This window comes from Tenrec ecaudatus, chromosome 1 (genome assembly GCF_050624435.1).
Source record: "Tenrec ecaudatus isolate mTenEca1 chromosome 1, mTenEca1.hap1, whole genome shotgun sequence".
NCBI lineage: Eukaryota > Metazoa > Chordata > Mammalia > Afrosoricida > Tenrecidae > Tenrec > Tenrec ecaudatus.
Window position 1 is genome coordinate 245,168,181 of NC_134530.1, and position 26,597 is coordinate 245,194,777.

The 26,597-nt window shown below is 39.7% G+C and overlaps 1 protein-coding gene across 1 annotated transcript; it reads left to right on the plus strand.

The window, feature by feature from the left end:
* On the plus strand, positions 1-25,028 carry BROX (BRO1 domain and CAAX motif containing). Its single transcript, XM_075530498.1, has 13 exons — positions 1-371; positions 2,825-2,941; positions 6,340-6,446; positions 6,762-6,858; positions 8,760-8,855; positions 10,160-10,232; positions 11,148-11,253; positions 12,024-12,113; positions 13,540-13,625; positions 17,334-17,415; positions 17,835-17,985; positions 21,319-21,478; positions 22,719-25,028. Exons 2-13 carry the CDS (start codon positions 2,841-2,843, stop codon positions 22,803-22,805), a joined length of 1,236 nt encoding a protein of 411 aa, XP_075386613.1. The 5' UTR covers positions 1-371; positions 2,825-2,840; the 3' UTR covers positions 22,806-25,028.
* The last annotated feature ends 1,569 nt before the right edge of the window (positions 25,029-26,597 follow it).

Below are 26,597 nucleotides of genomic sequence, written 5' to 3' on the forward strand. Positions count from 1 at the left end.
CTAGAGGCCGCCCCGCCGCGCGCAGCGGCCGCCATCACCCGTCGGCGGCTTCGGCGTCCAGGGAGGTGCGCCCAGCGCTTGGATTCCGCCCTGCCGACAGACCGCGGCGTCCGCGGGAAAACTACGAGGGGCCAGTCCGAGCAGGGCCGGAGAACGGAGGGTCCTGACGGGGCTGAGAGAACCCGGCAGCCTCCGCCCCTCCTGGGCGCGCGTCATGGCGGCCCGGCTCACGTGACTCGGGCCGTCCACCCCGGTTTCCCGTCGCTGTCGCTCGGGAGCGCCCGTTCTCCGACTCGCCTGGTTTCTCTCCCGCGGGCGCGGACCCTGCCTTGCTCCCCTGAGAAGGACTGCTGCCCGGCCTGAGAAGCGCGGTGAGTACGTCCTGAGGCGGGCGGTTCCCGGACCCCGTTCGCCGCGCGTACTTTCCCAGGAGGCCCGCGCAGTGGCCCCTTTGACACCCATCTCTGTAGACCTGCTGGACCCGAGCCCCAAAGCCCCCTTCACAGCCTTGAAACGGACATCGGAAGGCCCACACGGCCCATGGATCGGGGGCTTTGAACCGCCACATGTGCCAATTCCCTAGCCCCTGCATCGCCACTGGTGCTTAAAAGATTTTGTTAGTCACGTAGGGTTCGTTCGGCCCGGCTACCCGGCGTTCTCGGGTTGATGGGATCGGCTTTCGACCAATAGGTCTGTTTAGGAAGAGGGGCTTTTTAGAGAGGACGCCTGCGCAGCTTTGCCGTCGGCTGCCTCCCACCCAACCTGAGCACACACCGGAAGAGGCTGGATGGTAAACAGGAAGTGGGCTCTCAGGTAGCTTCCTCGGGCAGCAACCGAGGTGTGCAATAAGGACGCCTAGTCGAATCCGAGCCCCAGGTGGGAGAGGTTAGGTGGCCGCCGCGATTCGAATGCCACGCTGGTACCTGCTGTTGGGTGTGTCTTGCTTCCACCTCACCCTCCGAGTTCTTGAAAACAGGAAGAGGCCAGGTCAGAGACGGCAGGACTCAGTCCTGCTTCCCTTACTGCAGTAAAACCGTAGGCATTTTCATTCAGCAGGAAAGTTTTAGACATTTGGGGCCAGGTAGTGGATATGCAGTATTTATAGAAATTTTGCTTTCATCAAATCAAGCGCATGAGTTCTGTGCTTTTGATTGGCATATTGGTTTATTTATGTTACAGTGGAGGTATACATAGACAATGTTCGGTGATTTTTTTTAAAGGGCTTGGTTTGTTTGTTTTAAAGGGCTTGTTTAGGGTTTGAATCAATTCTTTATTGAAACACCGAGCCTGTTTTATGAATATATGGTGTGACAAAACTGTGTTTATAAATAATATTTTGTGCAGTGAATGAAACATACATTTATTTTAATCAGAAGACAAGTAGTCAAATGACAACTTTGTATAATTCCTTCAAGTTAAGTAAACTATCAGATTTCGTCTTTATTACTTGCTTTGATGTTTAGCTTGCCCTTCCTGTATTACCTACACTACTGTCCCAGGGTCTTTTAGGCAACTGACAACCTTTTGTTAAACCAAAAAGATAGGGAATTAAATAATTAAAATTTCCCTTTAAGTTGGGGTTTCCACCTAGTAGTTGTTTTTAGACTTTTTAATTTTGAGATAGGAGCTATTGAAGTATAGCTTTTTAAATTTTTTGGTTACTTTTTATTATGAAAGTATTGGTCCTTTTAGCTATTTTATGGGGCTGCATTATTATAGAACAAAAGTTATGACCTGTGAACTGACATCAACAATATAATGCAGAAACAAAAATAATTTAAGGCCATTTCTAGCTAAGTAGTCTTCACCATCTAAAAAGAAGATTATCACTTGAACCCATTTTGGAAGGAAATGGCATTCATCTGATATTGTGCTCTTACTGTCCAGCCAAAGTGCAGTGCTTGCCACTCAGCACTGGAGTCTGGATGAGAGGAGCATGAGCAGCCTCGGGGAGCTTGTTAGAAATGTGCAATAGCAGCCCCACCTCAGACTCTTTTAAAATTAGAACCTCCGCTTTAATGGGGCATCTCAAATGATTTTTATCTGCTTTAAAGTTTAAAATTTATGGTTCTAGTATATTTAGCATCACAGTTACTATGGGAAATTTTTCAAATGCTAGGTTTTTTAGGCCTTTAAGTTAATTCTAACTAATGGTGACTCAAGTGTGTCAGAGTAGAACTGCCACATAGAGTTTCCAAGGTTGTACTCTTTATGGAAGCTGACTGCCATATCTTTCTCCCACAGAGCACCTTGGGGCTTCCAACCACTGACCTTTTAGTTGGCAGCCAAGCGCATCAGTACTGTGCCACCAGGACGCCTCCTCTAACGGCAATTCACTTCTGACTCATAACTACCCGCTAGGCTGGAGTAAATCAGCCCCTGTGCGAGCAGACAGCTTCCACTTTCTCCAGGGAGCACCTGGGGGCGTTGAACCACTGAGCTTAATGGGGAACTGCTCAGTACATAGCCCACTATGTCACTAGGGCTTCTTCAGCTTAATTTTATTCAGATTACCTTAAATAAAACAAGACTTACTACGAATACTCAAGTATAAGCCGACCTGAATATCAGCCGAGGCACCTAATTTTATCACAAAAACTGCATTAAAAAAGTGCTGAAAAACTCGGCTTATACTCAGGTTTACACAGTACTTGTGGCAATGATGTATTTTAATTAGGTATAGCTAAATATAGACATATTCATTTGTATGTACACATATCCTATATCAATTTATTTTATTTTAAAGGTAATTCTACATTTTTTATACGGTTCATTAAATGTTCTATGCTTAACTTTTGTGGCTTTTCTCTTTTTTTGTCTATAGAAAACATTTGGGGAAAATGACCCATTGGTTTCATAGGAACCCACTGAAAGCTACAGCTCCGGTGTCTTTTAACTACTATGGTGTAGTTACTAGCCCCGCTGCTTCAAAAATTTGCAAGTAAGTTTTAGTCATGTAGTGATTGGATCACTCATACTATAAGATGCTTTTTTAAGATCCAATGGGAAGTATATAAATGCAAGATAGTACATTGTTCCTGCTCTAGACTCCGTATTACTACTTATGAAGGGACATGTCATGTGGCATCAGTAACCTGTAAGCCACAGTCCTTAATTCTGGGATTAGTAAGCTTGGCAACAAAGAAACTAAAGCAATCAAGATAAAATAGTTAAGCAGTATATGACAACAGTACAAGAGATATGCCATGTCATAGTTAATGACTAATGCTATTTACCCAGATAGGAAATTCATTAAGTTCCGAGCGGGGAGAGGTTCCTACAATCTAAAATAACCTTTTAAGTGTCCGTATAGGAAGAAAGACCTAGAGCTGGGGTTTAAATAAATTATAAGACTTAGATCAGGGGTCCTCAAACTACGGCCCATGGGCCACATGCGGCCCACTGAGGACATTTGTCCAGCCCGCCGGGTGTATTTGCCCCATTTTTTTTACTTCAAAATAAGATATGTGCAGTGTGCATAGGAATTTGTTCATAGTTGTTTTTTTTAAAAACTGTAGTCCAGCCCTCCAACAGTTAGGGACAGTGAACTGGGCCCTTGTTTAAAAAGTTTGAGGACCCCTGGCTTAGATCATGAGTTGGCAAGCTATGACCCATAGCTTGGCCCTTGCTCTTTATGGAAACAAACACCCCCATTGGTTCGCATATTTGCTATGATTGCCTCTGATTGTTTTCCATTTCAGTAGCAGAGTTTGATTTGCCCCAGTAGAGACCTTAATTCCTGCAAAGACTAAAGGTTTTGCTATCTGGCCCTTTATAGTGTCCAGATGTTGATTGTAAGAGGGGAAAGTAGAAAATAATATCTGTTCAGCACCCTTCGTTTTAAAGACAGTTGAGTAACTAGATCTGTTTGGCTGGAACAACAACAAAAAAATTATTTCCAAGACTGAATCAGCCAGCCTGTTTGACTGCCCTGTCCTGGGAGATTGAAAAGTATTCAACCTGGAAATTTGGGAAACATTGGTGGAAACCAGTAAAGGGAAAGCACAAAGTTGCTCCCTTTGTTTTAAAGAAATGATTGGTGCAAAGGTTAGAGAAACTGGCTTAGTAATTATCCAAAGATCAGCAGACTGGTTTTGCACTGAGCAAGATAGTGACTATTTTAGACTCTGCAGGCCATGAGTGGTGTATATTACATTGTCTTCTTGGTTTAATAATCCTTTAAAAGTGTAAGAGGGCTGTACAAAAACAGGCCAATGGCCGTACAGAAACAAGCCTTGACTCGAGTCTGGTCCCAGTCTAGCTCTGCTATCTGTATTATTGAACCCAGTCCCTTCTTCAGAACTCATGACTTCACTACAAAGTGAACAGTAGTCATTAGAGCTTTCTAAGTACATTTTTACAAACTGATAATTTTGAGATGAAGTAACTACACAAAAGGGGGTAAGTGCTGGTGGATCACCTGACTGGAATCAACTAGTTGATTATTTGAGTCTGGAATAGTCCAGTTTCTGTCTGGTTCAGGAATCGCTCCTCCCAGTTTCAATTAAATACTTAACAAAACAATGGCACATTCATAAGGTAGCCCATCCCATTTTTTAGTCAGCTGTATGTCATTGTTGATGTGTACTTTCTTGGAATAAGCCTCCATTCATGATTAAGTCAGCTCTCTTATAAATGTCACCACTATATTACAGTTCTCCTAAATCAAGTGTTTATTCTTCCCTCAACAAGTAGTTTCTGAGTACTTGCTTTGCCCTGGGGACACATTAAATTCTGAGTACACCGTCTCTTGGTATTTACAATTTAAATATAATCTTTAGTCACACACTGTCCTGGATTGGATTGTGTCTGCTACCAAGAACATGCCAAAACTAGAGTAGGCCGTGGTTCTTAGTATTGTGGTTAGCCTCTATATTTTTATGTGCTCTGCTTGTGGTCAGTGAGGCAAAAGTGGATTATATGTGTTATGTTAATGGGGTATTATTGGATCATCACCTTTATTTAAGTTGTCACCCTTATTTAGGTCATAGTCCTGCTCCTGTGTAAGGATGAGGTCTTTGGGGTCAGGCCTGCCTCGCCTTTTTTCACCACTCACTCACTCACTCACTGCCATCAAATTGATGCCAACTCATAGGGACCCTATAGGACGGGAGAAAAGACGGTGAGTTTCCAGGACTATAGAAAGCCACCTATCTCTTACACAGAGTTGCTGGTGGTTTCAAACTGCCAACCTTGCAGATCAAAGTCCAACTTGTAACCACTGCAACCCTGGAGTCCCTCACCTTCTCTCTTACAAGACATTAAAGGAGAGAAAAGGGAGTAGAAAGGGAGACACTAAAGTGCCACGAGGAAGAGCCAGGAGTTGAGCATGTCTTTTGAGCCCACAGTTCCTGTGCTAGAGCCGGGCACCGTAAATGTGGGCATTTAGCCTCCTAAGTGCCTGTGTCAGAGTCCTCCACTTTGCTGTCACTGTGACAGCAACCTAGATAACCAAGGGACACACATTTCAAGTGTGTCATTGTCCATGTCCTGCTTGTGCATGTCACTGGTAATTTCTGTCTGGCCTTAGATGTAGGACGGGAGCAGGATGAGTCAGCTATAGCAGTAGATCTAGAATGGATGTAGTTTGGCATTGCATGGATATATAAGGTCTCAGAAGTGAAATCCAGAAAGCCCAAAATTGAACATTTCAGGAGGTGAGAATAAGAAGGAAACAGGTTAATGCACACACGGAAGTTGTAAAGGTAAAAGAGAACCTAGCCGGTGTAGAGTTTAATTGGGCCAAGGGAGGAAACTTCAGGAGGGACAAAGATGGCTCAGCAGCATTACAGTAGAATCAAGGGAAATGGAGACTAGGAGACGTTTACACCAACTGCTAATTGCATGAATTTACATATTCTTAGTATGTATGAAGTTATAGAATGCAATTTTATTTTTAAAATCACACCTTGGCAAAACAAATTTTGACATTTGAACGGAATGTTGAAATTGTACACTAGCATGTTAGATTTCTGTTTTTAAAAGTACTGTATTTAATGAAATGTTCTGTTTAGCTGACGCATTCTTAATTTCCTCCCAATCGCAAATGCTTTATTCATAACTCAGGTACATTCATTAGGTAATTATGACCAAGGTTTAGCCTTTAATCAGACTGGATTTATTTTAGTATAACTTTTTAAGCAATTGTTTTTAGAAATTTCACATATCTGTAAAGTTCGGCATAAATGCATTGGAGTCTGTAGACTACGTAATAACCTTCGAGAGGGGTGTGGGCGGGGCTGATGTTTTGAAGCTCTTCTTCCATTGAAACCCTTAAGTGTTTGTGTATTGATTCCCACCAGTACAGCTTATTTACCTTTCCTGACTTTCTCATTGAAGCGAGCTGAGGTCATCCAGGACGCGGTTGCTTGAACTGCTAACTGACTTGAGCTGTAATCCGGAAATGATGAAGAGTGCAGTAGATTCATACTTTTCACTTTTGCAAGGTAATTTATATTAACTTGAGGTTTTTAAAAAATAATTGCATGTTCATATGAAATTTTTAGACTTTTTGAATGAATTGCTCAGCCTTTCAGACTGTAGGCCTTGAGTTGCAAATGTTCCAGTGAAGTTTAAAATTTTTAATGTGCACATATCTCCTATTGTGCTATAGTTGGAGAAGGCAAGAGGTATGGAGGGGTGAGCAGGGACTAGGAGTTTTTTATTCAGACACCTGGCAAAGTTATCTAAAAATTTTTCTGAATAGAACTTGTGTTCTTCTGTGTAAAACTAAAATGTCTTGTATCTTTCTGGTTCTGTAGGTTTCATAAATTCTCTGGATGAATCTACCCAGGAAAGCAAGTTACGATACATTCAAAATTTCAAGTGGACTGATACATTACAAGGACAAGTCCCAAGGTAAGCCAGGCTGGCCCTCGAGCCAGTTTTTGTAACTATTTAGCCACTGTATTTGACAAAGAAAAATTCCTTTTCTTGTAGGAGGAAATTAGCTTAAAACATTTGATCTACGCTCCTAACCCGTTCTATTAAGTAAAATATACCTTGGTTGTACTGGACCAAATAGATTTTTAAGCTCATGCTTTCAAACAGTGAGTAGAACTGTGTAGTTGGATGGCCTTGATGTTTAATACTAGAATTCTATAAGCTCACATGGAATGATTTGGGAATTTGAAGCACAAACCTGACTTTCAGTCTTTACTTACTTGGTAGTGCAGAGCAGAGCTTTGGTGTGGCGGCCACCACCCCCGCCCCCTCAGCCCCGTTCTTATTTATCTGATGGATAGCTCAGACTCCTTGGCCAGTCTCTGTCTATTCTTCTCTCCCCTGCACTCCAATTCTGCCCCAATCCTGTACTTTGCGGACACAACAACAGTATTTGTTCTCTTTCAAATTTCCTCATATCTGGTTTTGCCCTTTTTAAAAACTTCCCACCAGAACTAGGTTATCACTTATATCAGCTGTTCTCAACTTGTGGGTCTCAACCCCTTTGGGGGGTCAAACGACCCTTTCACAGCGGTTGCCCGATTCAGAACAGTAGCAAAATTATAGTTATGAAGTAGCATCGCAAATAATTTTATAGTTGGGGGGTCGCCACACCATGAGCAACTGTATTAAAGGGTCGCAGATTAGGAAGGTTGAGAACCACTGACGTATGTGAATTAGGTGTGTGTCCTGTTCAGTTATATTGTTATACCATTGACTTTGTTAAATGATCAGATGTCTGTCTTGTTGCTTTAGAATTACCTTTGTATAAATACAAAAATGCAAACTCCTCATCCACCACCACCACTGCCAACCCTACCCCGGCCATAACCCCAAGAAACTCTTAATCCAGTTACTCTCGATAGATTTACTCGTCCTTAAAAAAAAAAGACAATTTACTTGTCCTAGATTTCATATAGAGAAAAACATAACAAAAGGGGGGAAAATTAAGCCTTTTAACAAAATAAAACCAAGGGAAACCTCAGTTGAAAAGATAAGAGAAATAGATTCCTTTTGAGAAAGGGCAACGTTAGTTTCTTTTTTCTCTTTGGATAGTTTTCTGCATATTAGTATTAAATATGTAAACCAGGGGCATGATTTTTGCTTCCTTTATCATTGGAAATAAGACAATGACAGGATTTTCAGGTTCTTATAAGAAAGGTAGTAAATTGGTATTAATATCTTATTTGCATTTCTTGTCAACGGTTTTGTGTCATACTTAATAGAATTTGGAGAAAAAAATAAAGGTATAAGCTTATTTATTTTCAAACCTTTTTTTTTTTTTTCAAAGCTTCTTGCCTTGCCATTCCAAGATCTTTCTGCAGTTTGGGGACAATTCTCCTCTGTCCTGTAAGGTCATTAGGAGATGAAATTGACTTGATAGCAGCTGGTTTGGTTTGAATTATCAGGCTTATTACTATGAAGCATGTATTCAAGTCCCAAACCAAACTCAATGCCATTCAGTCAGTTCTGACTCTTAGCAACCCTATAAGACAAGGTACAGCTGCCCCCTGTGGGTTTCCAAGACTGTAAATGTTTATGGGAGTAGAAAGCCACATTTTTTCTTCCAGAAGCACATACTAGACTGCTGCATATAGCAATTTATTGTTAAATACATCTCTGTGTATGTTTGTTGTCTCTCATCTCTTGCCTATATTAGTCACTAGGCTATCTTTTCTGTACATAAATCCCAAAGTGCTTCAGATGCTATCTGTTAGTATGTAGTTGTTTACAATTTGAGTTGCAAGCATGATAGGTGTCTTGTAGCAATGTCTCACTTATTGGCATCACTTAATTAATCATATTTGTAATTTTAGTGCCCAGCAGGATGCTGTGTTTGAATTAATTTCCATGGGATTTAATGTAGCGCTGTGGTACACCAAATATGCTTCAAGACTGGCTGGAAAAGAAAAGTAAGTTCCAAGTGGAGGGTTATGGGCATATGTGTTATTTTTTCAAAAATATAGTTGCATTATTATACAGTCTATGTTATTGATAAAAAGGCACTACTTTGGACAAGTGGAAAGTTGCCTCATAATTTACTGTTTTACGTGTCAGAATTGCAGAGCCTAGTGTGCAAGCAGAAAACATTGCTTTAATACTGTTGTCACGGTGAAGGCCCCCCAACCAAGACACCATAAATGAACCAATTAAATATATCACTAGTCAAAAAATTGCAACCCACATTTCAAATTACAAAAAACTTTTACAAGTTTTATGGACGCAGAAGGACCAGCACGCCAATTGAAAAGGCGCAAAGAGCAAGGCAATTCACTGGGAAAAGAAACACAGAAAGCTTCAAGTTAATTTTGGGAAAATATCTTAAAGAATCCAAGAATTTAAAAATGAGATACAGTTTTTTATAATGGAAGCAATGGATTTTAGGAATAAGAAAGAGGCAAATTAGCAGTGGTGCATCCAGATATGGAAATAACATGCAGCCTTAGACAAATGAAATTGAATTTTGTGTGCCGTTGTAAACTGACCCCTGCAGTGTGTTAAGCAAATAAAGCAAAAGCAGAGTGGTGAGTGTGTATGTTTTATAAGTGTGTGCGTACATTACAATCATGATGTAGTTTGCATGCATACATATTTAGAAGGAAAATAATGAAGAGATATTCAGAGTTTACCTCTAGGAAGGTCATCTATTCATTTGTGGCATGGTATCTTTGAATATTTTTTCATGTAAATGTGTTTCATATAAAATTAGATTTTTCTTTTTTTATTGAGAGATAATATTATTGGGGGCTCTTACAACTCATCACAATTCATCAGCACCTCTTTTTACTTTTCCTCCCTCCCCCCTCCCACCCTTGTGACCCCTTGATAGATTATAAATTATTATTTTCCTAACTCACACCGACTACTATCCCTCCTCCCCCATGTTGTACCTCCCCCCCTGGGGGAGGTTCCCTTTCCCCTCTTCCCCCTACCCTTCTGATATTGCTATTCCCATTTCTGTTCCTGGATTCCATGTGGTTTTTTTCTAAAGGAAGAAAATCAGAGGTTAGAAACATAAATGACTACCATAGTGTTCTGCATGTAGTATACTCATTAGCGTGCCATTTGTCACTTGAAATTTTCTTAGGTGTGTTACACGTATTGTGTGTGTGTGCATTATTTGCAAAAATAGGGTAATTTTATGATAGTGTACTAGTTGTTGGTTTTAATACTCAAAACAATTCATCCTCTATTTATTGTAATTACTACCTTTAAGCATAACAGAAGATGAAGCAAAAGAAGTTCATCGAAGCCTAAAAATTGCAGCTGGGATTTTTAAACACTTAAAGGTAAAATATATATACATATGCCTATTGATTTAATTATTCGAATAGTTTGTATTCTTTGAGGGGCCACACAGAATTGTTTCATAAGGTGAATCATAGTAGTATATGTTCTTTTTATTACCTTATTGATTATTGAGTTAATAACAGAATATTGAGTGTCTTGATTTTAATCTTAAAATTGCTATTAAATTTTAAAATTAGAAAACACAGGTTATAATGCACAACTGATTTTTGTATTTTTTCTGAAAGGATAGGCCAGTCCAGAACAGGAAAGTGGATCTTACTGGTTCCCATTGTTCTCTGCAACAGTTGCCAAAGCAGTCATGATTCTGCAAAACTGAACTTCTGACTGATTCCTCTTAGAGAAAAGACTAGAAGGGCAGACAATACACACCAGCTATGTTAAACCGTCTGGAGATGAGATGGGAATTAGGAGAAAGAATAATGTATTTTCTACTCCAGATTGCACCACTATCTCCTGATGGTCTTCTGGAGGCCCATGTTGGGCTCTCTTGTAGAAGATGCTGTGAGTCTAAGTTAATGATGCACTGTCATTTGTTCCTTTTGGTATTTTCACTTGTTAATGTGAGTGAGTAGTTCAAGTGACTGCAAAGGGAGCTTTCTTTGGTTGCTGTTTCAGTGAAGCATTTCCTAAGGTAGAACTATGTCTTGCATACCCAAGCAATCTTTTAAAACGAAAATTTTGCTTCTAAAAAGTTTGTTCTTATAGAAGCTGGGCTGTATAATCTTGAAATTTTTAATCCTCGTAAACCTATTGTTTCTTGTTATCAAGTTCTTGTTTTGTCTGAATTAATAGTAAATTCCCAAATCGAACATCTTAAAATGTGCATTTCCTTTACCTCTGAACAGGTTAAAAATAAAATTAGAATTTCTTAACTTTTTTTCTTTCTCTCTTAGGAAAATCATATCCCAAAACTTATTACACCTGCAGAAAAAGGAAGGGATCTTGAAGCACGGCTCATAGATACTTACACTGTCCAGTGTCAGGCTGAAGCTCAAGAAGGTATTCCTAACTGTTCAAAGATGCCTTGACGAAAGTCTAAATTGGCATTTGATTCTTTAAGAAAGAAAAATCAGAATTAGCTGGAGTTGAGTTCAAGATTTTTGACAGATTTATTATAAGGAATACGTTTGCTTTTAGCACCTGCCTTCTTTCTTACCACATGGTGGGTCTTTTTACAAAGGCTTGGATTTCATGACTTTCCTGACACATAAAATGAATTCTTTACTCTTCTTTTACCCTCTTTCTTGCTCATGCTTTTACGTCTGCTTTCTTCACTTGGGTTAGTGTACTCCTTGGATAGGATTTTCTTAATTCAAACAGGGTTGATAATGGAGGTGTGATAGGAGTAGATGGATTAGTGTTAATCTGTGTTTGTTAAATTCATGTTCTTAGACTCAAAGATCTGTACTAAGAAATGTATTCAAAGTGTCACTACTTTGTATTGTTCTCCGGTGGCAGGTTATAGGAATTCATTACAGAAACATTGTAGGCATGTGTTTTTCTTTTGTTCAGACTCCAGTGCCTCAGGGAATTTAAATTTTTAAATACTGATTTCATCATACTCTTTTTGTTAGTAGTAATTTCCTAGCTTTATTTAAAGAAATGGCATCAGATTCACCAACTTGTTTCCTGTTGTTCTTATTTTTCATGTGAAAACTGTTGTTTTAAATGCCAATTTTAAGACAGGCTTTATTTTCCTATTTGATTGAATGTAAGGTGAATGCAAATGGCCATATCTCTAGGTTCACTTTATTATGTTTTGGTTACAGTCACAATAGCTCGAGCAATTGAGCTAAAACATGCCCCGGGACTAGTTGCTGCGCTGGCATATGAAACAGCCAATTTCTATCAAAAAGCTGGTAAGCTTATAATTCTGTTATTAGAATTTATAGTCTTAAGATTTTTTTCAGCTATAGTCTAAATAAGCAAAACAAAACGATTCTCAGATTGTTCATTTTCAAAATTAGAATGTATGCTTTATTTTATGAATCTTGTTTTTTAAAAAAATCAAACTTTTCAGAATTGGTTTGCTTTAAAACTGTTCAAGTGGAAAAAATATTGCTATTCTTTTTAGCCAGTTATGGCTAATAATTGTAGAAGCTTTTTCTTTGAAATTTTCTGGTTTCTGTAATGAATAAGGATACTGTGAGTCAGGTCGACTCCACAGCAGTGAGTTTGGAGTTTTCGTGATCTAACGATGTTGTTTACTAGACTGTGTAGTTTTATTTAGGCCAGAAACTGAAACCAAGAATTACCGTGACTAACCCATGAATTTATCGCAAGCAGGAGACGCTAGAACTAGAACTCAGTTCTTCTGATTACTCCATTTGTCTTTTAATTCACGTCTGTAGGAAACAGGGACGTTTCCATTTATCGAATGGTTACTGTGGTAGTTGCTGGGTATACACAGATAAAAAGAGCAAATTGAGAGGCTAGAGGAGGAAGCAAACATGTAACCACATTATTATAGTATCGAGTGAGATGATGTTAGAGCAGTGAAATGACCTAGAAAACTGGAGGACGATGGCATTTCAGCCGTATTTTGAAATAGAAAGTATAAGTTTACTAGGAAGCTTTGGAGTCTATTGGAACATCCTGCCATGTGCACAAGATAAGAAAGGACTTAACACATTTTGGGATCTTAACACATTCAGGTGGCTGCACTTAGCTGAAACTTGGGATGGGTGGGAAGAGGTTGGAAAAGTGTATAAGGAATTTGATCTGTTTTCAGTAGATGAGCTAGGTGAAGGAGTGGCCCTGCTTAGGAGGAAATTGTTATAGTTTGAGGAAGAAATTATCAAATCTTTAACAAAGATATGAAGTAGGAAGTAGAGAAGAGGAGTTAGATTTGAGAGATGTTTGGCAAAATGCTGGGTAGGAGGGAGAATCACTTGTTCTAGACAAGAGTCAGTGATAGAGGGAGTGAATGAGAATTAGGAGTTTCTTAGGTGGATGGGCTACTTTTTACATTGCTGAATTGTTAAAAATGTTTTAAAATAGTAATGAACTCATATTTCCTTTCAAGTTTGTAGGCATATATTTTGTCGTGATCTGAAGCATAAGCTACTTTAACCCACGAATCAGAGTGCTATGCCATTCAAACAATCTTAACACGTAGCTTAAAGCACAATTATGAGAAAACTACTTTCTTTAATTAAAATGGGGTTTTTCTTTGTTTGGATTCTATAACTACTTGAGTTTGGGTTTAAATCGCGTTCTGCTTGAACTAAAGAATCTAGTGAATTGGGGTGAAATTATATTTTGCTTTTTAAAATGTAACTTTAGATCATACTTTATCCAGTTTGGATCCTGCATACTGTGCAAAATGGAGAAAATATCTTCACTTAAAAACATGCTTCTACACGGCCTACGTAAGTATTTGTCATTCTGACAGCCTTGTTAACGACTGCTTTTCCAGCCCCTGGAGTGCTGGGTCTCACCTCTCCCCTCGCTAGGCTCTTCATTAGCATTTTATTCATACTGGACACTTGGCAGTAAATAGTCACCGACAATACCTCCATGGTGAACTAAACTGGATGCAAAGAGAGGCTGTTGTAGAATTGTAAAGTTGGATTACAGCAATGGAATTGCTATTTAACTTGGAAATGTTGGCATGCTTTATATGAGTCCTCTCATTTCATAGAGATTTCTTCTATACATTTACAAAGGTAGCTACTCGGTTTTATCACAAGGCATGTCATTGCATATCGCCTGGGTTTGGAAAGACTTATCAAATAACTTTGGAATTCCAGTTTTTAGAAGTTACCAATTAGTCTGGTGGTACAGTGGTGATGCATTGGGCTGCAATCCACAAGGTGGGCTGTTTGAAACGACCAGGTGCTCCGTGGGAGAAAGAGATGCTTTCTACTCCCAGAAAACTTAGGGTCTCAGAAACCCACAGGAGGGGCAGTTCTATCCTGTCCTATAGGGTTGATGTGAGTCAGAATTGACTTGATGGCAGTGAACTTGGTCTTATACTCAACATACACACTCTAGTGTTTTCTCAATTAGAATATCATATGAGGTAGTAAAAAGCATTTTTCAGATCTGAGTAGATAATTTTAGCTCTTAAGTTTTGTGATCCGTTTCCAAGCATACTATACAACCGTATGTGTAACTCCTACCTTGATGCAGACCAGTGTTTCCCAGAGTGAGTAATAACTGTCTGCTGGGGAATAGTGGTGGGACAATCATGGGGCTGCAAAAACAGATACCTATACTTTAACCTGGATTATGGGCTATAGTACAAAAAAAATTAATTGCCAGGGGATCACTGAGGAATATTTCTGAAAGAACAGTAGGCCAAGTAAGTTGGAGAACCTGTGATAGACACGTAGTGCTCATGTCTGTGAGCTATAGAGTAGTGCTCTAACGGAACTACCACCAGTGGGTGGTTTGACAAACAATTATGTTTTCACAGTTCAGGAGGCTAGAAGTCTGCAGTCAGAGCACCAACTCAAGCAGAAGGCTCGTGCCTCTTCAGCCTCTGCTTCCTGCTTCTGTGGTGATCTCCATGTAGCTTGGCATCTTATCTTACTTCAGCCCTACTGTGCCCACTTGTTCAGTCTCTCCTCTGTCTCAAAAGATATTGGCGCAAGATATGCTTTATATTAATCCTGCATCATTAATATAACAAGGATCATCTGTTTACAAATGACACTGTAGCTACTGGCATAGAGGTTATATACTTTAGGGGTACATAATTCAGTCAATAACATTTCACTCCTTAGCCCATAATCCCTTAAGTTTTAAATTGATTCCCAAGTGAAAAATCTCATCATCTGAATCAAAGAAGTTAAAACTTTACCAGTAATCTACCCCGGGCACAATTGTACTTCACTCTGTGAAATCTAGAGTACTATCTATATGTTGCCAAAGTACAATGATAGAACAGGCACAAAATAGACTTTCCCATTACAAATGGGAGGAAAAGAAGGGATAACGGGCACCAGTCAAGTCCAAAATCCAGAAGAACTATTTCTATTAGTTCTCAAGGCTTGAAAACAGTTCTCTATTCAATAGAACCATCTGAGCAGCAGCCCTAGCTTCTAGGCTCTGGGTAGGCTTCCGTTATATACATATAACTCCACCCCTGGCTTTAGGCAGCCTGATTTTCCTAATTTTTGTGCCATGCCCACCCCTTTGGGCTTGGGCAGTTACTCCATCCCCTGACTTACCTTGATGTATTAGACAGGGTTCTCTAGAGAGATAAAACCAGATTGCTGATAATTTATATATATAACACAAGAAATGAACTGTTGAATTATATACAGATAGATATATAATACAAGAAATGAACAGTTAAGTTATAAAGCAGTACAAATGACTCAGTGCGACTCACTCCCGTGAGAGAGTAGTGAGACACTAGCAGTCCTTAAAGTCTTGAGAGCCGCCAGGTAGTTCTGTAGAGAGAGAGAGCTAGGCTATCCCAGCACAGGCAGCAAACAGCAAGGCAGGTCACCAACTGTCAGTCCCCCAGCTCCAGAGATGTAAATTCCAATCGTGTGGTCTTAGAGGGACCTCAACTTACAGCGACACAGTCCACAGGCTAGGCGTCCCACAGGTAGTGTACCCTTTAAATTGAGTCACAGAACAAGCAAGGCAGCCGCACACTGGTCCAATGATAAAAGAGCAAGAGACAAGAAAGGCGAGGCTCACAGCCACTCATCTCTCCGCTCTTCAATGAATCCCACGTGTGTTTATCGGCCAGGCTGGCACAATAAACTATCTCACTTGACAAGAGCCCCACACACTAGAACAGAGTTGACAACAATCCAACACTTTGAACCCTGGAAAGCTGTGACCCGACCCTTGGACACCGAGAATGCTATGCTTCCTTTGTTCCTGTGAGCAGTTGTGACCTTTAGTGATGATTGTATGCTTTTTCTAGAGGACAGCATTATACTGATTTCTGCATAAAGAATTTCGAGACGCAGTATTCTTATTATTCCCTTTTATTCTTTCTCTATTGCCTTCAGTCTTAAGCTGATGCATCTTTAGCTGGTAGCTGATTGCATTGATCAGTCACAAGCTTAATCTCTTAAACAGAAGATTGTGTAGTCACATCCTTAGTGAACATTCTAGAACACATTGGTTGCCAAATTTTCCTTTCATTTTAAAAAAAATTTTTACACGCTTTGTTTTTGAGTCCATCCCTTTCAGATAACATGAAGGGACACAAAGTGTGTTATCCCTGCCTCGTTAATATAACAAGACAATCCATTCATGAGGGAGATTATAACCACGGGCATCAATCACTGACTCATGGCCATAAACTTGATTTCAATGCACAATTACCCTATAGGACAGAGGAGAGCTACCCCTAGTGGTTTGCAAGATTAACTCTTGGGATTAGAAAGTTGCTTTGTCCTGAGGAGCAGCTATGATTGCAGACTTTTCTGCCTTTGTAGTTACTCGCTCAACTTTTAACCCACTATGCCACCAAGGCTAAGGATTTGTGTGTTTGGGATTGTTGTACGTATTGTAAATAAAGCATCTATATAGTAGGGCAAACGGCACAGTTATGAAGCCTTTTAGCCATAACCAAACACTGACGGAATGAATCACTGGACTTTGTCTCTGGGACACTTGAGTCATTTGGCCTAACATGGCTCAAGTAAGCAGTAGGAGTCCGAAAAGCTAACAGGTGGCCATCTAAGATGCAATCCAGTCGATGCCTTATTACCAGCAGCTAGCTACACGTCTCTTGGAAACCTTTTCAGTTCTTTACTGTAGAACCTTGCCTGTAGCTCTCTCTCTGTCTCAGCACACTACCCTCCCTGCCCTACCCAGTCCCCACCCCCTAGTATTCTGTTTTGAAAACAGGATTTCAGTAAATACTCTTTGCTCTCTGACTGTGGTTAGGAGATTAGTTTGACTCAAGGCTTGATGTGATTTCACCTTTTATATAGTCCCAATGAGCAGAGATTGGAGAAAGCTTGCTCAGGAAATATAAAAGATTGCATTTGTACTTTTAAACAATAGACAAAGCACTTATTCATCTGATGTGTATTTAAAACAATGAGAGTGGAGAAAAACATTTAGGAAAAGATTGAGTAAAAATGTGCTTCTTTTACCAGGCGTACTGTTACCATGGTCAGACTTTGTTGGCTAGTGATAAGTGTGGTGAAGCAATCAGGTCCCTCCAAGAAGCAGAAAAATGTAAGTATTTCTGCTAAAAAATTAACTCCCTTTGGGAAACAAATGCCTTATCATGAAGGGGATGGGAGGTTAAATGAGATTTGGGCCGACTTGATGAAAGAAAATGGGAATTGGTGAGGTAATGAGAGAAATCTCTGGGAACGTAGGAGCTACTGAAATACACTACGAAGTGAAGAGCGGTACAATTTTTTAACTTGTTTTGTTTGTTTATTGGTTTGAAATGAACTTGTTTGTCACTAAAGATTACAAGTCCATTTTGGGTTTTCCTTTTTTTTTTTTCCAGCCACTCAGTCCAGTTGTTTCCGTTGAGGAATAAGGGATCTGGGTTTTTTGTCTTCAAAGAGGCAAACCATTTCTTACTTAAAGCTGTTTAATATCAGTAAATAAACCCACTCAACTTAGTATTCTGTGTCCTGTAGTCTATGCAAAGGCCGAAACTTTATGCAAAGAGTATGGTGAAACCAAAGGCCCTGGACCAACAGTCAAGCCCTCTGGACACCTGTTCTTTAGGAAACTTGGCAATCTTGTGAAGAATACCCTGGAAAAGTGCCAAAGGGAAAATGGATTCATGTGAGTACAGCTTTTGTATATCTTACTTACACCGTGTTTTCTCTCTATTAAAACTTTATGTTAAATTGCATTTAAACAGAGCATTAATTTTCTCTCCTAATTATATAAAGTCAAGGAAATAGTTACACACAAGAGGACTCCCAAGGAGGGGCAGGAGGAAACATTACTAACTGGATAATTCTCAAAACTCACTGCCATCGATCAAACTGATGCCGACTCTTAGACACCCCAAAGGACAAGGCAGAACTGCCCCTGGGAGTTTCCCAGACTGTCGGTTATGGAAGTAGAAAGCCTCGTGTTCTCCCATGGAGTGCCTGGTGGTTTCAAACTGCTGCTCATGTGGTTTGCAGTCCAACACATACCACTGTGCCACCAGGGCTCCTTCACTGGATAATGGACACATGTTAATATGGATGAAGAAAAAGGCTGGGTACCGTAGGGGGATGATCAGGACAATGTCACGAAACCAAAAGAAGGAACTCCGAGGAACAGAAGAGTGACAGACAACAAAGTAAACACGATTACATACTCAGCCCTGTGGGCACTCGGAGACCGACACAGTGGTTACAGGTTGGATTGCTGAGCAGTTGAAGCCACCAGCTGCTCTGCAGGAGCATGACGAGGCTTTCTACCTACAGGGGCAGTTTTCCTCTGTCCTAAAGGGTTACCAAGAGTTGGCATTGACTTGATTGACAGCAAGTTTGGTTTTCTTTTTTGGAACCAACCCTGCAATTTCCATAATAATAAACAATAATCTACAAATGGCTATGTAGGCAGGCCTGTGAGCTAAATAGATAGTGCAAGGTGAACAGGGCTGCATGCACTGCAGTCTGAGGGGGCTTCGGGAAGTTTGTGGGGAAATTGCATTACCTTGTAATTCTACTTCTCCAGCAGCCTTTTTGAAGTCCCCTCATTTAGGTTGGTAGGGGTGTATCTACCTGTATGTTTATATGTTCTGTCAATATATCCATGTGTACAGAGGCAACATGAAAACTATTTAACCCTAACCAACTTGAGGGAATGAGTCGCTGGATTTCTGGCTTGAGGCCACCGTCTCGGGGATGGCTAAGTCAGTAGGCATAGCATAGCTCAGACACAGGTGTTTACGTCCTACTGTGATGAGTAAGCAACGGAGTGTTAAAAGCACCAGGTGGCCATACAAAATGAGACTAGTGTTCTCTCCCTGTCCAGAAGAAAGAAGAAAATAAATTCGAGCAGGACCAGTACACCACTAGCTGTGACCCAGATGATGATGCACACTGCCAGGCACTCTGCAGGACAAGGTTCTCCACAGAATGTGGGGAAAATACAGAACAAAATTCAGACTCTTCTACAGGACCAGACTTACTGGTCTGATAAAGTCTGGTGGAATCCGCAAGACTGTGGCTCTCAAAAACACCCTTCAAACGGGAGTGAACCCACCCTGGGTTCACCTTCTATAGTTACACAGGCCTACCAAAGGAACACTACACTTCCAAGGATTGAGCTTCTCAAAGTCATCAACTGTATGAGACTCAGAGCATTTGTCCAGAGAAAAAGCTCAGGCGGCAAAAAGGAGCAGGAAAGAAGGATAAATGAAATGAGGAACCAAGAAGGAAGAGAAGTGTGGTTACTAGTGTTAGGGGGAAATCTATCTATCTATCTATCTATCTATCTATCTATCTGTAGACTTTCACCCAAACCACAATTTTAAAAAATGCATATCTTAAGTTTATCTAGGACCTAATTCTAAGATGGTTTCTTTAAGCAGTTTTAAAATTTTCATTGGGAATTATTAAAATACAAGGGTAAGTAAAAAGTATTACTATGAAAACATGATAAGCTTTTATTAAAGAAAAATATCAAAATGTTGGTTCTCCATGTAGGTGCATACACTTCTGAAGATGGTGTTTTTATTTCTCTAACCCTTCCCCATATAATCCTGTGCTTTTTTTATTTACTCTATCCAAACAACAGTGTAGGTTTCCTCAAGGGACTCAAATTATCTTGTTGTTTAAGTGTTCTTTTATTGCCATTTATTTATTTTGCATTTTATTTTTTAAATCATTTTATTGGAGGTTCTTATAACGACTCATACATCAGTTGTATCAAGCATATTTGTACATTTGTTACCATCATCAATTTCTTCTATTTGAAGAAAATGGTACCAGCTCCTCTTTTTTCCCTCCCTCCCCACCTTGATAGATTATAAATTATTAGTTTCATATCTTACACCAACCGCTGTCTCCCTTCCCCCACAGTTTCTCTTGTTTATCCCCCAGAGGGGTCCTATGCATCAATAATTGAGATCGATCCCCCCTGTCCCCTCCCCTCCTGGTATTGCTACTCCTATTTCTGTTCTTGATGGATTTTTCTGACCTGGAGTCCACGTGTCATGAGCTGTTATCTGCTCCAGTGTTCATGCTCCGGTCTAACTAGAACTGAAAGGCAGGACTGGGGTCATGATAGTGGGGGGGTGAGGAAACCTCAAAGAACCAGAGGAACATTTTGTGTTTGGTGCTACCCTGCGTCTTGGCTGACTCATCCCTTCCTAGTAACCCTTTTGTGAGGGGGATGTCCTATTGTCTCCAGATGGGTTTTGGGTCTCTGCTCTGACCCTCCTTATTCTCAACAATGTTTTTTGTTTTGTTTTTATTTTGCATTGTTTTGTTTTGTTTTTGTTCTTCAGGTGCCTGTAACCTGATTCTGTCTACACCTCATGATTGTGCAGGCTTGTGTGTTTCTTCCATGTGGACCTGTTGCTTCTCTGCTAAATGGCCTCTTTTTTAACTCAATGTTAAATGTGTTCTGAGTTGGGGAATTAAAAGAAGTCTGAATGGGGCAAGAAGAGGACTGGAGGGTGGATGTAGTAAAATTTCCTAATAAAATGTTGTTAGGACAGCCTCTAAGAATGAGCGTGTGCATTGTCATAATTGAAAAAAAAATTTTAATTCCTTCCTAATCCCCATTATCATCCTATGCCCTTGAAGAAATTAAAGATGACCCTTTGGAATCTCAGTCAACCATCGGCATACCCTTCTGAGCTGACCTCTGCCTTAACTGTAACTGACCCAGCAGATCCCCTCAAAAGTCATTGTTTTGAATGGGCCTTTTAAAAAAAAAAAAAAAAAAAACAACTTTGTTTCCTTGCCATTCTTTCTCTGGATGTTAAGTACATCTAATTCACCTGCATTTCCATGTCCATCTTATGACTGTCTCACTTATCTGTAAGATACATGAAGCAGGGAAATGGTATGTCTTATTTTTAATTGTCTCATTCAGGTCCTTGAATATAAGCGCTCAAATAGTTGTCGAATAGATGGATGAAATGATTACTTAAATTTCCTTTTTCAGTTACTTCCAAAAAATTCCAACCGAAGCCCCACAACTGGAACTCAAAGCAAATTATGGCCTTGTAGAGCCTGTACCTTTCGACTTTCCTCCTACGAGCGCTCAATGGACCCCAGAAACATTGGCTGCGTTTGACCTCACCAAGAGACCCAAGGAGGACAGTGTATGAGATTTGAGTATTTTTCTTCCATTCACAAAAATTTCAGCAGAGGATGCCAATTGACCGTTTGACATTTTCCTTTGTTTTGGTAGACTTAAATGTTTGTTTTAATGTTAAATTAGTTAACTATAGGACCTAGTATACTGTCATAGAACTTGCTTAGAGTTACCATTTTCTATGTAATTGGCCGATAGTGTTTTCAGCATACCTTCTCCGTTCACGTCTTCAAAAAGAGTTCCAAAGAACAGGCCTAAGAGGAATGACTCCTCCATGTGTATATTGCTGTGACAATACTGTTTGTAACTTTGCAGAGATTTTGAAGGTGTGACCCAATTTCAATATTCCATGAAATGCTCAGGGGTAAAGTCTGACTGCTTTTATTCTTGTGTATTCAAGTGATATATCATCTAAATCAAACACTTATATCATCTAAAGCAATGGTAGATTAAATGGAAATTTTAAGGGCTAATTACCCCAAAACTTAAAATCTGTGACAAGAAATGAGAATGAGCTCACTATTTTGCAGCACAGCTTCTTCCTTGAGATGAGATTGTTTTAATATAATACCCTTCCCAAACAAAGACTATTATCTGGTAAAATAACTATATTTTATCCCGTTCAAGCCGAAAATAACACACTTAAGGAATAGCCTTTTACAATTATGTAAGTTATTTCCAAACTTCAGGCTTCACTGGAATGTTACTTTATGATTTTGTCTTAAATTGCATTGATGTGTAGATTTTAGAGCAGCTTTGTTAATCTCACTGTTGTGTAGTTAAATATTCCAAAACTCACTGCCATCGAGTTGATACTGACTCAGCGATCCTGTACAACAGGGTAGCACAGCTCCTGTGCATTTTTAAGTCTGTAACTATTAACAGAGTGTTTAGTGATTTTGAACTGCTGAGTTTGCAGTTAGCAGACCAATACATAACCAATATGCCCTCGGGGTTCCTATGGAGTCTAGTACCCAAAACCCCACCCATTCACGGCCTTCGAGTTGGTGCCAACTTACAGTGATCCCTATGTGGGTTGCTGAAACTAACTGTTTAGAGAGGTAGAAAGTGCCTCACCTCTCTCCTAGGGAGCTGCTGGTGGTTTCAAACTGCCGGCGATGCTGATCACAGCACAACTCGTAACCGCTCTGCCAGTACAATATTGCTAAAATATCTGCAGTGTAAAGATCTGGTGTTTATCTTCCATCTTGTAGCTTATACTTACCCTGTGTTTTCTTTCTCCTTAGACCAAGCCTAAACCAGAAGAAGAAGTAAAACCTGTGAAAGAACCAGATATCAAACCTCAGAAGGACACTGGGTGCTCTGTTTCCTAAAATTTGCTGATACAGTGTGCACTTTGAATCTCTCTACTAGTAGATAAGCTTAACAGTGGAACTTTTCGTTCATATTTCTTTGAAATTTCTCTGAAGGCTGTAGGCTGACTCCTCACATTCAGAGGGAATATGCCTTCAGTTTCTCTGTTCTTTATCTTTAATACAGTGGAGATATTTCCTACTTAGTTTCCAGACTCCTTTTCAATCAGGACCACACTGGAAAGAATTTACTGTGCCTCTAAAGGGTATATTCAGGGAGGTTGGATCTTTTTTTGGAAGTCTGAGCAGTTTCAAGTTAATATATTAAAGATCAGAATCGTGATTTCAGATATATTTTTCTACCTTTAAAAAAAGTTTCCCTTATTTGACACCAGAAAAATGACAGGAATCAGTTTTTTTTAAAAGAGTATGTTTTCCTTGGTGGCATAATAGGTTACACATTGGGCTGCTAAGCACACTACAAGGTCAGCAGTTTGAAACGACCAGCCACTCCTTGGGAAAAGGATGAGGCTTTCTTCTACTCTTAACTGTAAAGATTTGCAGTCTCAGAAGTCCGTGTGGGCAGTTGTACCCTGCCCTATACAGTAGACACAATGGCAGCAATTGAAACTATGCTCATTGTGGCAAATTTAAGAAGCTGTTCTGAATCATATATCATTGTGGTGGGGTTGGGGGTGTCACAAACTTAGGATCATACATACTAAATCCCTTGGATATATTAGAACACGCTTTAATCCAAAATCAGTGTTAATACAAATGTATTAAGACCATTTAAGAACTTAATTCCCTTCTGTTGGCCCTGTGCATCATTTTAGTCTCAATAAACCTACAATGGTTTTTACAAGTACCTTTTCTAGTGGGTTTTTTACTTAGAGGATAGAACTTTGTAATAGCTCTTACTGTTTCTATATGAGAGAAGATAGAACAAAAATGTTTTTTGGATTGTGATGTATTGCATGATGTAAAGAAAAAACATTGAGGTAGGTTTGTCCTGAGTAACACTGTTAGCTTTGCTGCTTAGCTAAGCTGTTACAAAATGCCTTCATTACCTTATTTCCATGTAATAAGAGCTATCGTGTCAGAATCATATTGCTGTGGGCTAACGGCCATAGGAAAAGCTTCAGGGAACAAACGTAATAACGTGATCGTAAAGTAGATTGTAATGTTTAAACCAGTGAGGTCACTGCATATACACACCTGAGAAGGAGGGGCTGCCTCACACCCCAACAGGCACGTCTGTGGGTCATAGCTGCTTTTGTAGCCAAATTTCGTATTATAAGTGACAATTTTGCTCATGTAATGAAATATTAATAGTGTATATCCATCAGAGCTTAACGTGTGCCAGCCAATGTACTGAGCACTTAATAGATAAACCATTGACTCCAAATAACAAGCCTATGAGAAATAAGTCCTGCTATCTAATGAAAATCTGTGTACAGTATTCAGACAGGAACATGCGTCTCACACTATAGATTATGAATCGATTATTAAACATTTCCTTGAGCTGTGTCAGAGTTCACCACACTCCTTTAAAAAGGCAACATAGAGTCAGTAGGGATTTTTGGTTTTGTATGGAAATGCTCAATACTCCTAGGAGCATAGTGTGTGATATCTGAAGCTGCAGTTTGTAGAATAAATGAAATAATAGCGATAAGTAGCTAATTGGCCTTGACTTTCTCTATGAAAAAAAATTATTTTTATGTGACCCTTATTACAAAGCTGTATATCTGTCTGCTGTATGCCACTTATAAACAGTAGGTGATACCAACCAGTATGTAACTGCCTGGAAACTTGTTTATCTTGTTACTAGTGCTTACCAACCTCGATGCTAAGTTTGCACGTTGGCACGCTTGCGAATCGTTAGCATAGAAGAAATGGAAACACGTGTTGTGTTTCTGTAGAATGCAGTAAACATTGGCAGTATTTTAAATCCTTGGCTGATAGCATTGACAGTGCAGATAATAATACACTTTCCTTTGCAGAAGTGGCACCATGAGACCAAAATATCCTGTATATAGATTCTCTCTGACACCGTATCAGAATTTTTGAAGACTTAAAAAATGTAAAGAAGCTGCCTGAAGGCTACATGGAGATGTAACTATCAGTGTTCTCTATTACCTACATTTAATACTTAATTTAAGCCAGGTGACGGCTGACACTACATCTGCTGGACGTGCTTGTATAAAGACTTACTTATGAAAATAAAAGTAACTTAGAATGTCACTGGCAGTTCTGTTTGTTCTTGGTAGCTGTTTTTACATTTACTGAGCAGGCAACGTTAGATGCGATGCAGTCATTCATAAGGAATGTTTTAAAGTGACCGTTACGTGTATGTTCCTTGTTTTATGCTACATGAGTTCATTTACTATTCAACACTTCTTGTCCTGTTCACTTTCTGCGTATACTTGTTCATGCCCATCACCACTTAATCTCTAAATAGGATTTTGCTTGGCCTTCACTTGGTACACAGCATTATCTATGGTCGTGTGATAAGCTAAACTAGAGAGCTTATCACTTCATAATAATACTCAAGAAAGTGTATTTTGCCAACTTGAGGTTGCATTTTCAGTAGTCTAAAAAGGTATTTGAGAGAAAGATGAGGTTTTCTACTTATAATGAGTTACAGTCTCAGAAATCCACAGGGGCAGTTCTACCCTGTCCTGTAGGGTCACTGTGAGTTAGAATTGACTCTGGTAGTGAGTTTAGTTTATAAAGGGTTTGAAATACATTTTTAGGCATACTTACTTCCCAGAATAATAGTGCTTTATTGATTGCTGCATTTCTTGACCTTTTCCATATGTATAAAAATAAACCTACTTTTTTTTCAAACTTTCATTTATTATCAAAAATCTAACCTTTGTCTTGGAGGGTTAGGAATATTACATGTCAGCATAAATATGTATTTTATCTCAGTACACAGCTACTGTTAGCAATTGGATTATATCCCAATAAAACATGTTATAAATCCCTGTTAAACCTGGGATTATTATTAAGTTTAGGAATCATTGGTTTTTGTTATGGTAATGAGGCAGAGTAAGTGTGGAATGAGAATCTTTTTAGATCTGAGATTTAACAAGCGAGTGAGAAAGTAGGCTTGGGGCAAGCGAAGTGGCAAGCCACCGGAAGATCACCCAGAAGCAGAAGCCCAAGAGACAAGGACCTGCCTCTAGAGCAGATAGCAAGCCTTCCCTGAGAGCTGGCTCCCAGCTCCCTAGACTGAAAGAATGAATGTGTTTGTGCTCCAGTACACCCATCAGAAGTAAGGGACTACCTGTAATTTCCCTAGAATTTAAATTTTTATTTAAAAGGTTTTACTGGTAAGCTCAAGTGATCAAAATAGTTCACCTGGACAAGAAACAGAACTACAGAACAGAAAACCATATTTGTGCTTAATCCAAAGGCCCAGAGCTATTACTTACACTCTTTACTGTATCAAGTTTGAAGAAGGTGTAAATTCAGCCAGCGACTCCAGAGAAAATATTAAATCACATAATTGTGTGAGTTTTTAATATTGACCCAATGATCTCAATCTTCTGGGTGGTGCACTGATAGGACCTGGGTGTTCACTTCCAGCCAGTAGCAGCCTCTTCCAGGCTTCCCAGTCTCCTCTACTTGACCCCAGTGGTGTGAACAAAGGACAGGAGGAATGTTGAAAACGGAAATACAGAATGAGGCAGGTATGTATGTAATGTCACTGTCACTCTTCCTCATGGTGCATGTGCACAGTTTAATACTGAAAGCTACAAGAATTCTGAATGGTCTATAAGTTCTCAAACTCGGGCACAGTGGTTT